At 41.8% G+C, this 13,212-nt stretch overlaps 2 protein-coding genes across 5 annotated transcripts in view; one reads left to right on the top strand and one right to left on the bottom strand.

Moving 5' to 3' along the window:
- The window catches only part of sparcl2 (SPARC-like 2), a 30,665-nt gene extending 25,500 nt beyond the window's left edge, over positions 1–5,165 (bottom strand). The window contains exon 1 of the mRNA XM_074645392.1: positions 5,038–5,165. Within this exon, the coding sequence (XP_074501493.1) occupies positions 5,038–5,165 (128 nt within the window). The remainder of the gene's footprint in view (positions 1–5,037) is intronic.
- The window catches only part of ccser2a (coiled-coil serine-rich protein 2a), a 68,931-nt gene that overhangs the window by 11,963 nt on the left and 43,756 nt on the right, over positions 1–13,212 (top strand). For all 4 annotated transcript variants that reach the window (XM_074646208.1, XM_074646209.1, XM_074646206.1 and 1 more), the window contains exons 2-3: positions 7,176–8,665; positions 8,750–8,961. In XM_074646208.1, the coding sequence (XP_074502309.1) occupies positions 7,219–8,665; positions 8,750–8,961 (1,659 nt within the window). In that variant the 5' untranslated portion in view covers positions 7,176–7,218. The remainder of the gene's footprint in view (positions 1–7,175; positions 8,666–8,749; positions 8,962–13,212) is intronic.

Genomic DNA, 13,212 nt, shown 5'->3' with positions numbered 1-13,212 from the left:
GCATTTCTATTGCCTCCGCACAGCTCTCAACATGGTGGCATTTGAGCCGGCGGCTCGCAGCTAACGGTGCTAACAACGTTAACAGCGAAAACAACAGCAACTGTGCTGACAGAGATAACAGCGTTTACCTGGGGGGGAACCAGAGGGTGGGGGCTACGCTTCCGTGATGGTGCCGTCCGTTTGAACAGTGCTATCAGCTATTACCGCCGTGTGAGAGCAGTGCAGAGTGGCGCCCGTGAGCTAGCCAGTGGGGCACGCTCAGATGCACTAACATGTACTAATGCACGTGTGGTGGCAAAAAAAAAAGTGGCAGAAAATGTGTCTGAAACCAAATTATTTGCAGACAAAGAAAGGGCCAGTAATGTCTAGGATTGTGAAACTTTGCACACCAGTGATTATTTCTTGTGCAAGTAAGTGTTAAAAAATATTGTTGTCTTTAGGGTTTCCTCCTGCAGGAAATAGTTTGTAGATGAAGATCTAAACAATAGTCACACTCATTAAATATATGGCATATGCTGTGTGAAATAGTGCCGCTCTTCTTTACTGAAGATTAATGTTTTACTTCATAACTTTGTTCTCTTTTTATAATGTTAGTAGAGGTTGACTTCATTTCAGGCGAGGTGGCACACCTCTGCTAACACTGGTTTCAAACCTTTTAAATAGGGCTGCAACTAACAATTATTTTCATTGTTGGTTAATCTGTTGATTATTTTCTCGATTAGTCTACTAATTGTTTGGTTTATAAAATGTCAGAAAATGGAACAAAATGTCAATTAGTTTTTCCCAAAGCCCAAGATGACGTCCTCAAATGTCCACAACTCAAAGATATTCAGTTTACTGTCATAGAGGAGTAAAGAAACCAGAAAATATTCACATTTAAGAAGCTAGATTCAGAGAATTTGTACTTTTTTTCTTTAAAAATTACTCAAACCGATTAATCAATTATCAAAATAGTTGACGATTAATTTAATCGTTGACAACTGATCTATTAATCAATCAATCTTTGCAGCTCTACCTTTAAACTATATTATCCATACAACAATAGCTAACACATTAATTTTGACTAAAGGGGAGACTCGTGGGTACCCATAGAACCCATTTTCATTCACATATCTTGATGTCAGAGGTCAAGGGACCCCTTTGAAAATGGCCATGCCAGTTTTTCCTCACTAAAATGAAGCCCAAATTTGGAGCGTTATTTATCTTCCTTCCCTACATGGTAGCATGACATAGTTGGTAGCAATGGATTCCTTAGGTTTTTTAGTTTCATATCATATCTGTGTCTACACTTCTAGCCCTAAAACTGAACCTACTAGGGCCTCTGAAAGACAGTAAAGTCAGTCGGGATCGCCCTCAATCCTGCGGGCCTCGGGAGTTATAATGAATATAAATAAATGACTGACAGAAAAGCAGGGGAATGCATTGACATTGCCATGCTTTGGAAAATAGTTAGCAGTAAAGTATACTAGGGGTGTAATGGTACACAGAAGTCACAGTTCGCTTCATACTCGTGTTTAATAAGCAGTACACAAGTTATTCAATGTCAGTTTTTGATGTTGTTTACTGTTTTCTTTCCAAGATACTAAAGAAAGGGGATTGTTTTTTTTATATAGCTCCTGGATCCTCCTCTGGGGTTTCCACAGTCTGAATAAAGTCAAATAAAGTTTCCCCCTTATCAATCTTTCAAAATCGAATGAAGGAAAGGTAAGAGAGAAAAGATGGATGCAGCCTGACGTTCTGCTAAAGAGAGATGGTGCTGAGACTTTGTAATGATAGGGAATTATGAACACTGGGAGATGGGGACAGACGGGCTGTAGGGATACACAGCAGGATGGGGGATTTACTGCGCGTAGTGGAGCACCTCCATTCATGCGTACAGCCCCGATGACCCAATAGATCATAGCCTTTCGGCCTGTCACATCCTATCTGCATCCATCCTGTTACTCCTAAAGAATGCATCTCTGTAGTGTGTGTGCAGTTCAAAAGTGAAAGCTTTGCCAGAGGAGTAATGAGCGACCTTATTCTTGCGGATCCGATTTTTCAGCTTTCCCGCATCTCTGCCAGGTGCTTTCTGTCTGTCTGGCTGTCCTCTGAGTCGGAAATGAAGTAAGGCCAAATAGCCTCACTGGCAGGAAGCTCCCATTCCCTGTACGACAGAGAGTAAGAAAAGATGTCATCTCACTTTCCTGCTCATTTCACACACACAGGGATCCCTGCTGAGATGCTAATTTGCAGGTCTAGCAGATGATCTCTCTGTGGGACAAGTGTGCCTGAAGTCTCTCTGTCTCTCCCATTCTAACTCTATATTTAACAGTATCTTAACAGACGGAATATATAAAACTGAGGTTCTGGGACTTTGAGATACAACTCTTTTTTTTTGCCGTTGTTTGCCAATTCTCAGTGCAGTGAAGAATTCAGACCAGAAAACAAAGATAAACTTAATTATTTACACCATCTCTGTAGACCTCAATGTAGAACCAGGTTAAAATGAAATCAACATCACTCAGGCTTGTTAGAGGGTTTCTCATTGCAGTGTACATAATTTGCTTTTCTTGTAACATTCTGTTTTCACGATATAGAAGTACGATAATAATCCTGACTTCAGTTGGACTGTGTCTTCCTGCACTGTTTTCTTTACATTATTCATCCAATCGACCTGTCAATGTTCCACGTTTTGCTTCATATGCAGTGCAGAGCCACAAGAGGCACATTTTCGGCCGTGGTTAATATGGGGTTTAGTGCAAGCCTTGCTGTTGATGTTACTGAAGCTTTGGGATATTTATTTACAGTACTATACTCTGGGGGGGGGGAGGGGCCGGCTTTCATATATGAGAGTTTGACAGATGGCCTGCACGGTTTACTGCCCTACCTCTGAATGTGTGTCAGTCCGCTAGGCTGTTGTTTATCTGTGGTGCTCTTAAGCTGACCTGTGTCTTTGTACTAGTATTAAAGAATAATGCTGGGTATCAACCATATTGTGTCTGTAGCACTGAGTAACCGAACCACTGAACCACTTTCACTACTGAAATTTGGTCAGATACTTGTATTATTTTCTGATTCTCTGACAAGATATTTACTGATTTGTGAAAAAAGTGTTTATTTAGGCAAAGTGATTGCATATTTATATTAAAGGATCTGGTGGCACCAATGACAAGCATTACGAATAACTATATAGAAATAGCCAATGTTCTCGCTGATGGTCTCGTTTACTGTAGGTCATACAGAGGCATCAGTATTAAATTGAGACCGTTTCATAACCAGTTAAACGTTCTTTGTAGTAACTTTAAATGCAGACTTCGACTATTACTTTTCATTGACTGCACCTCTTTTTATATTTAACAGCCCAATAATTACAGCAAAACTATAATATGACAAGAATAGAAGCTGTGGATTTCTTTATGGTGACTTATGTAAAAAAAAAAAAAAAACATCAAAGAAAACTCCTTCACAGCAGACGGATATCTTCCAGTGGCTGGGGGATGAGTGAGATGACCCAGATGAATAAACACTTGCCACAGCAGTGTGTGGATTTGCTGCTATGCAATAGTGATCTGCCACGCTGGATGTGAATGAAACTTGAGAAGTTCTCGGGGCATTCACAGTAGCGAAAAAGGCCTAATCTAATTGCTACCCATTAAACACACATAGACACACACACAAGCACCACCCTCTCCCGGGGGCAAAGAGGCTTTGGTTGCCCTGCCTGCACATGCTGACCTGATTTTGTGTGTATCTGTGCGTTTTAGTGTTTGTGTCCATGTGTGTTTATGAAGCAGATTAGGATCGTGTCATAGCCAGACTTCTGTGGCAGTGGTGAGTGTGTCTCTTTGATTGTAGACACGTGTGTCTGTGCATGGAAATGTGGGGCAGCGTGGTACAGAGTTTTAGACCCACATCGTAGCACAGCACCCCTCCCCCACCGCTGCAAAAGTTGAGTGGATTATTGCCCCAGTATCTGCCTTTGTATCTTTGTGCCAGTTTGTCAAAGGATCCACTCACATGGGAGAAACCGCTTGATCTACTGTGAATCAACAATATAGCAGGCATTTTTTAAAAGTAGGGCTGTCAATCGATTCAAATATTTAAATGCGATTAATCACATAATTGTCCATAGTTAATCGCAATTAATCACAAATTAATGTGTAAGTGGGTAAATATGCTTTATGCAAATGTATGTATATATTTATCACTGGAAATTAAGTAACAACACAAAATGCTGACAAATATTGTCCAGAAACCCTCACAGGTACTGCATTTAGCATAACAAATATGCTCAAATCATAATATGGCAAACTCAAGCCCAACAGGATACAACAGCTGTCAGTGTGTCAGTGTGCTGACTTGACTATGACTCGCCCCAAACTGCATGTGATTATCATAAAGTGGGCATGTTTGTAAAGGGGAGACTCGTGGGTACCCATAGAACCCATTTTCATTCACATATCTTGAGATCAGATGTCAAGGGACCCCTTTGAAAACGCCAAAATTTAGTGCAAGTTTGGAGCGTTATTTAGCCTCCTTCCCAACAAGCTAGTATGACATGGTTGGTAGGTACCAATGGATTCCTTAGGTTTTCTAGTTTATATATGATATGATGCCAATATCTTCACTCTAGCTTTAAGACTGGGCCTGCTACAACTTAAAAATCGCAAGTTGCGTTAATCTGTTTAAGACATTAGTGGCTTAAAAATGAATATGTTATCACGTGTTATCACCGCATTAACTTTGACAGCCCTACTTATAAGTGAATTAGTATTCGTGAATATTACTTGATGCAACAATAATTTATTTTCTATGGGGGGCAACAGTCCATAGACAGTTTTTAGTAACTGCTATGCTCCCTAATGCAGATGGATCACTTTCTGCTAACCGCACCAGCCATCTGGATCTCAATAACTTTCCTATTCATAATCTTCCAGCACTAGCCAGATGGATGCAACACGCAGGTGCACCACAACACATGTACGCTTGTCACATGGCTGATTTGTATTGAATGAATTTAACAATGAGTAGCAGGAAACAGCCCATTGGCTTTACCGGCTGTACGTCCTCCATTCACTATTCACAGTGGGCTGGCCACCTTCCCAGCACTGCTTTCCCCTTGTCCCCCAGGCCTTGTCTATCCGTTTGCCCATTATTTTGTTGGCCAGGCGTGTTGGCGCCATATCCTCCAAAACCAGTGCCAGCTACAGGTCGTGGCATGCGTGGCACTCCTCAAAAACGTTAAAGCTCATTATTCTATTAACTTCTCATTAAGAATGTCCTGTTTGTTCCTTTTATTTACCCTTAAGATGTGGGAGATTTTATGTAACAATTACATGGTTTCAAACAGATCACAACAAGCACACTATGCTGTTTCCTTCACTGGATTTAGTTTCATACATTTGTGCTGTCTGATTTGAATAGAGTCACAAGTACTTAGTACAGTGTTTAAAGGGATAGTTTGGGTGTTGTGAAGTGGGGTTGTATGAGGTTCCATAGTCAGTGTATATTTAATACGTTAATACGATGACGGTAGATGGAGAAACAGACAGGAGTTACTTCACAGAACCAAAGCAATGTACTGCTGTGGACAAGCTGGCAGCAAAACATATTTCAGCCACCTAAAGGAAAGGCTCACCTAAAAAAATCTATATCAGTTTAAGTATACGCTATATTAAGAATATTTTCACCACTTTACCTTGCCTTCAGACAGTCCTTTCTGATGGGGAACTGAAGTCGTTGTATCCATCTTTGCTCTCACCAAAGCAACCAGACTCCATTGAAAAGAACTGTAATTTCACCTTGCACGAGGGTTGCTACTCTGCAGCTGCATCGATTGGTTAGTTTGTTTGTGTGACTTTGGTGAATCCAAACCAAAGTCACACAATAACAAACAAACTAACTGATTGAAGCAGTGATAGACAAGCAACTCCTGTGTTCTTCAGGGTAAAATTACATTTTCTTTTAGTGGTACGGAGTACCGTACCTTACCAGCCTACTTTCACCCCTGCTTTGGACTAACTCCATTGTAACCCATCCAAGTCAGTAATAGATGGTCAAAGCAAATGACAGGTTGGATGGGTCAATCAAACCAACAGGACTTTCACCCAGGAAACTGTTGGTGGCCCATGAGAAACCAAGTTATTTTACTGTAGTTTTGTTACGTAATTTCCGTACTTTATGAACGCATGTTAGGTAACAAATGTAGTTATTTTAAGAAACATACTTATTTTAACTCAAATCAAGACCTTTTCCTAAACCTAACCAACTAATTTTGTTTTATAAGTACACCTAAAAACTAAGTAAACCTACATTGGAGGTTTATTTTGAAAAGAGACTGTATTTTGCTGTACAGTATATATGCTTTAGCGAGAGCATAGATAACAGCTTCAGTTCCCCATCGGAAAGGGCTGTCTGGCGGTATGGTAAAGTGGTGAAAATACTTTTAATATAGCGTACACTTAAACATATATTGATTTTGACAGCAGTACATTGCTTTGCTTCCGTGCGGTAACTCCTGTCTGCTTCTCCAAACTGGGAGCGTGCCGACCGTCATCTACTATAGGTAATACACTGACATTGGATAAGTACCTCATACAGTACAACCCCACTTCAAAACATGTTAACTATCCCTTTAAGGAAGATACATCAGATTTACCATGTGCCATTGAAATTTGTGGCCCTGTACCAGTTGCATAAAGACAGAGATTAGTTTAGCCTTTATGCCTCTCACATGACCACGTGAAAGCATCAAGCCAGACCTGCCGTGACAAGGTCTCAAGTCACCCTGTAAGCTTGCCAGATTAATCCCTAATGCTCCTCACAGTCAGTGATCTTTTAAAAGGAGAGAGACATGCAACCACTGCAGCAAGTGGACAGGACTGCCCTTAGTATAATTACTGTTTATCATTACAGAGATTTATAATACCATTACAAATAAGGGCATACGTTGGCAAGTGTGTGCTTGTGTGTCTGACTGCGTTGTGTGTTTTTGAACTACACTTGACTTTCACCTTTCACTCAACCTGTAATGGAACTTTGCATTAGTGTTGTTTGTCATTGACAGGATAAAACTGTACTATATTAACCACTCAAAGTAAGATATAAAGCTGATTGTCAGTGTCCCAAGTCAAATCATGCACACTTAAATCTAATCATCTCTTGTGCTGTCTTTTTGTGTATTCTCTCCTCAGTTGTGTGTGATTCCACATTCCTCCATGCCTTTGTTGGCATCTAATGGAAGAAAAAGCACCCATCAGGTCTGCCATGGTATCCAGACTGCCTAAGTTCGGTGGACACTCCTCGTCTGGTGGCGCTAGCCCCTTGTCCAACGGTTACACACAGCCAACCACCTCTACCCAGGATGCTAAAACCACTCCCGCTGGAACACGCCCAAATGGCATAATCCGTGCCTCTTCTTTTTCCCTGAAATGGAAGAAAGATGAGGTGACGACCCCCTCGAGCCTCACCACCCCGTCTAGCCTTGGGGATGGAGTTGAAGACAAGGCTCTGGCACAGCTTCCCTCTCTGACAAAGGAGGTAAAGAATGGCTCCCCAGCTACACCCAAGATGAGGAGATCAGGTGCTTTAATGGTGGCCGTCTCCAGTCCGAAGTCCATCCCCAAGCAATCCTTGAAGTTGAGTCCCCAAGTAGGGACCAAGCTAGGCCAAAGCCCACTGAATGGAGGTCCTAAAATGGGCCTTAATGGCTCCAGCATTCCTGCTCGAACAGGGTCAGAGTCCCGCCTTGTGCGGCCAAAGTTGGACTCCAGCTCTCCTAGAAGTAGCTCTCAAGACAGCCTGTCCCAGTCCAGTGACAGCCTGAAGACATTGGATCTGGACAACATGGTGCGGTCGAACAGCTTCACTCACTTCAAGCAGATTCCCTCGCCCACCAGCCAGCCTATGATACGGTCCTTCTCTTTTAACCGGGCTGTGGAGCTAGCCAAGCCTCTGGCAAACACTCAGCTCCGGACTCCTCGGAGTAGTTTCCTCAAACCCCCTCAGCTAAGCAATGGAAGAGTGGGTTTAGGACTCGGAGGCCTGAATGGTAGCCTTGGAGGTTCAGGAAGTCTAGGTGGAGGACTTGGAGGACTTCAGTACAGTAGAACTCCTTCAGCTGCCTCCTCCCTGCCCACCCTCTCGGTCCCTCCAGCACCCACTACTCCCAGCGCTCTGAGGAAGCCTCTGCTCCACAGTTGTGTGCTGACCAAATCACTGGGCAGCAGTGGGTCTTTGGGCTTTAGGCTGGCTCGATCTGGACAGGCCAAGCCTCTTTTGCCAGGTAGGGTCAAGGTGGATATCAGACCTTCAGCTGCCCCTGAATGTGCAGGGCTATTAGGGATAGCAATAGACACTGAGCGGACTGGTGAGGCTGACAAAGCAGACTCACACAGTGACAGTGACGGAAGCTCGGGAGCTGGAAAAGGAGGAGAAAGTGGTGTGCTCAGGAAGAGCTCTGGCCAGACAGCAGGCGAGACTCTGGAGGACATGTCCTTATCTTCTGCCTCATCTCTAGACAGAGGCGACACCAGTGAAGAGTTTCTAGATGACTTTGACTTTGTGGGAGATGTGTTCAGTGATGGGGACCTGCCTGACAACAGGAAAACTGGCAGCGCTACTCAAACACGCTTACACAGCTTTCTCAATGAGACCCTGGACTGGGACTCTATTGATCTTGCAGGTAAAAAAAAAAACAGATTGAAAGGAAATTTTTGTGTTACATTTGTGTCAGTTGTTCAACCCTGTGTTTATATATCTTCTGCAGGACATAAAGATGATAGCCCTATGCAGGACTCCCAGGGACCACTGGTGTTGTCTTCAGAGCCGGGTGATGTCCTTCAGGCTTCATCTGTGGAGCTGTCGCCCTCCAACAGCTCTGGTGGAACCTACATGTGGGATGAGGATGGTCTTGAGCCCCTTGGGGGGCCTGGGACACATCTATGTGACGGCTATGATGATACAGAGCTCAACAGCATGGTGAGTCCCAGTTTCCTGCTGTGATGAATTTTGACATAAATGTGTACAATGCAACAAAAAAAAAATAGGATTAAAATTTTTAATCGTGATTAATCGCAAATTAATCACACATATTCTATCTTTTCAAAATGTACCTTAAAGGGAGATTTGTCAAGTATTTAATAGCATTTAATAGTCAACATGGGAGTGGGCAAATATGCTTGTTTTTTGCAAATATATGTATATTATTATTGGAAATCAATTAACAATACAAACCAATGAGAAATATTGTCCAGAAACCCTCACAGGTACTGCATTTAGCATAAAGATAGATGCTCAAATCATAACATGGCAAACTCAAGCCAAACAGGCAACAACAGCTGTCAGTGTGTCAGTGTGCTGACTTGACTATGACTTGCCCCAAACTGCATGTGATTATCATAAAGTGGGCATGTCTGTAAAGGGGAGACTCGTGGGTACCCATAGAACCCATTTTCATTCACATATCTTGAGGTCAGAGGTCAAGGGACCCCTTTGAAAATGGCCATGACACCAACATTTAGTGTATATTCATAGCATTATTTAGCCTCCTACATGTTCGGTGCCAATGGATTCCTTAGGTTTTCTAGTTTTGTATGATGCCAGTATCTTCACTCGATACAACCTCCGAAAAATCAATTGCGTTAATGTGTTAAAGAAATTAGTGGCGTTAAAACGATTAAACGACTTTGCCTTAATGCGTTATTATCACGTTAACGTTGACAGCCTTAAAAAACATAACCTTTGTTAGTTTGTCATTCCTAAAATCTGTTTTTTCTTAAAACTATTTTGCCACTGGTTCCACTTCTTCCCACTGCTGTCAGGAAAAAAGAAAAATCTTTCACTTCTTTATCAAGAAGATGACAGAGTTCAAGAAAATTCTTCAGTTAAAAAAACTGATACAAACTAAATATGAGATACTAGCTCACCTAATGTACAGACTCTTGTTGTAGCGTCTGCCAACAAGCCCCTCATGCTCCCCACTCCTCGCTTAATGTCAACTGGCAGATTGCTCTGTAGCATATTTCAGAGTGGAGAGCAGCCAAAACCCTCCAGCGATGATACGATTACTAAGGCTAAAAACTTCAGAGAACACTTAAAGCTGTTGCAGCTTTAACTGATTGCTAGTTGGCAAAGAATAGGCACGTGTGACTGAGAAGTGGGTTCATTTCCAAGTACAGTCGTTTTTTAAGACGGATGAGGTTGAACGAAATGTAAAGGGTATGACACCTTGATGCCCATTATACAAATGGAGTTCTTGTAACATTTCCATGGGCACTACATCAAAAGACCACCTCAAGAGACTCAAAATGTAGCCCTGTAACATACATTTAAAGGAACAATGTGTGGTACTGACAGCTAGCATTTTAAAATGGGTACCACAGTCCAAATTCAAAACATTGAAGCAGTGGCACGTCCACTCCTCCGATGTGACTGATAGCAGTTAGCATGTGTTAGCATCATGGCGTTAGCCTTTGGCCAAGAGCAGCAGTCAGAATCACTTCACCGGCTGTGTGTCTCAAATACTCGCTGCACACGGACAACAGAGCGATGTGCAGAGGCTTTTTTTGGTCGGTAGAATCTAACGTTGATGTTATATCTGTTGATCCAGTTCATTTGTTTGCTTCCATGGCGGCTGCAGAAGGCTGTGTTTGTATGCCAATTTGTTTCCTATGTGGGAAGGGGGTGTCAAAATGGGCAGTGGACCTGATCACACCGGCCAAAACAAAAACGGACGTTCTGGACAGGAATGGAAATTTCAAAAAGAGAACATACTGGTTGTAGCATTGTTGTTGGAGAAGCCAGTATTTCAATTCAGCACGTTTCCTTAATCTCTGTTGATATATCATGGTCATTTTATTATTTATTACAGTGAATATATTACATATTGGTCCTTTTTATAAAACACAATGTACTTAATGTTAGCTTCAAGAGTCAAACCTAGATTACCCTCAATCACACTGCATACCGACTGAATATATTTACTCTAAAGTTATTCCATGGGTGTGATAAAGCTTATCACTATTATCCTATTATATATGAATTTATGGTATTTTTATCTGTAAAAAAAAGAAGAAATATACAGTATTATGCACTTGTAACCTTCTCTTTGGTCTGTGATTAGAAAAGTTCAACTTTTTTAGAGTTGGTCCATCAAAATGTTAGACGTGCCGTGTATGGTAATGCAGGTCCTATTTGTTATGTCATTAAGTTCCCTTAATAGGGGGTTGACTTTGTTCAGCCAATATACTTTGAGGCCATTATCAAGCACATACTGTCCTTGTAGACCTGCATGACACGCACACTGTACGTGGTTTAGTCCATTAATCAGTTCCACTTTTAAGTAATTCCTCCTTCCTTTTATAATTAGGGATTAAACGAGCAGAACAAAGGCTGAAAAGGAAAGCAGAACTGTCTAGAGGTTTCTGCCAGCTGAGCTCTTGCTGCCGGTTTCATGCCAAGGCCTCTCTCTCCCTGAGAGGAATGCTGACCTGGCCACCAACTGTGTGCTAATAGCATCGCTGGCCTTCGCTTCGGTTCTCTGTATGCCTGTACCACGGCACCTGATCTCAAGAATGCGTAAAGAGCTTAAAAAGGGCTGGATTAGAAATGATATAATAAGCTTTATGTGTTTACTACTTTTACCATGTGATGTTGACACAAGCTTCAAGTCACTGAAAATTGTACATGTTTATCTCACAAGAATGGATTCTCGAGCAAATACCAAAGCAAAAAGAAAAGGAGAGTGCCTGTGTGTGTGTGTGTGTGTTGCTCTGAATGCATGTGTTCATTGGCGCTGTCAGTACAAGCACACGTGCTTTAGCCATGTGTATCTGATTAAGAGTCATTCAGCATGTCTTAAGGAGTGTGTGTTGTGCGTCCATGTTTGTGTAGCAGATTAGTTGAACTGTCATCATGTGGTAAACTTGTTTGTCGTTTTGAAAAGGCAAATTGAAATTGACATTCCATAATAGCAGCCCGGAGACGGTAGCTCACATTATAGCTTGTGTTTTTCGCCATCGTGTGGTCCACCTAAATCTACAGACATGTACACAATATTCTAGATAACACTGCTTAAATCTTTACAGAATTACATAATTTGATAATAATCAAATACAGATTAGAAAATTTGAACCAGTCCTAGAAGAAGCATCTTCTTCTGAATGTGCCACAAACAGTTGTACAAGATGCTCTTCACATGACTTGACTGCAGTTCTAAACTAGGTTAGACTATTATTATCGTACCTGATAATATCATGTAATTTTGTAATTGAAATAATTGTGCAAAAAGCAGATGACTGGAGAGATGTACAGCCAAAATCCAATGTTGTTCTATTCTAGCAGAATAAAACAGCCACAAGGCTGCTAGTTTGTGTTTAACTAGAGAATGTGTGTCTCTTATGAGTGTAACTGGAGGCAGTTATTGCATCAGTAGCAGCCATCGTTCCCACCCAAGGCCAGTGCAACAAAGTTTAACACCACTAGAAATCTGTGGAGAAATGAATGAATGCATGTTTGCTGCTTGTGAGTTAACTTTCTATGAACGTACTTGCCAACCCTCCCGGGACACTCTTTCGTTGCCCTCTCCCGGATTCCTCCCGGGGTCACACTTCTCCCGCATTTCTCCCGATTTATGGCAATTCTTCACACAGTTTTTTTTTCTTTTCATTATCTCAACATGTTTTTCTGGCACTCTACAGTGTGTATAATCCCTACTGTTTCCACTTGGACGGCAACAGAGCTACACCAAATGTTTTTTCCCGGCAGAGCAAAGCTGCTCGCGACACAGCGGCACAGTTTGAGCTGTGCTCGCCGCACATCAGTGGTGCCGTGTTCACTTTGTGTCTGAAAGGGCCTTCAGTGAGTGAGAGAAGGAGAGAGAAATGGAGAGTACTGAGAGAAAGAAATACTCAAGCAGGAGCAAAAAAAACGACTGAATGAAAAGCTGATAAATATTAGCCTAGAGATTCACACAAGTTCACGCCAGAGGGGCAAATTATTACATTTTCTTTCCTGAGTATTAAAAGTAAAATTAAAAGTAGGCCTATTGAACAAAAAAAGGCGTTTGCAGTGTACTTATTATTTTGTTATTTTCATTCTTTAAAAGTCACCAGAATGCAGGAAACAAAGTCTCTGAAACTCAAATTTCTCTGGGGGAGGACCTCTAAATCCCCCGCTGTGGTTTTGAATTCCCCCCTATTTTTGAGGTCTCAAGGTTGTCTTAACTTATGT

This window comes from Sebastes fasciatus, chromosome 9, assembly GCF_043250625.1.
Source record: "Sebastes fasciatus isolate fSebFas1 chromosome 9, fSebFas1.pri, whole genome shotgun sequence".
In the NCBI taxonomy this organism is placed as follows: Eukaryota; Metazoa; Chordata; class Actinopteri; order Perciformes; family Sebastidae; genus Sebastes; species Sebastes fasciatus.
The sequence above is the reverse complement of the archived record's forward strand: the minus strand, read 5'-3'. Positions and strand labels throughout refer to the sequence as shown.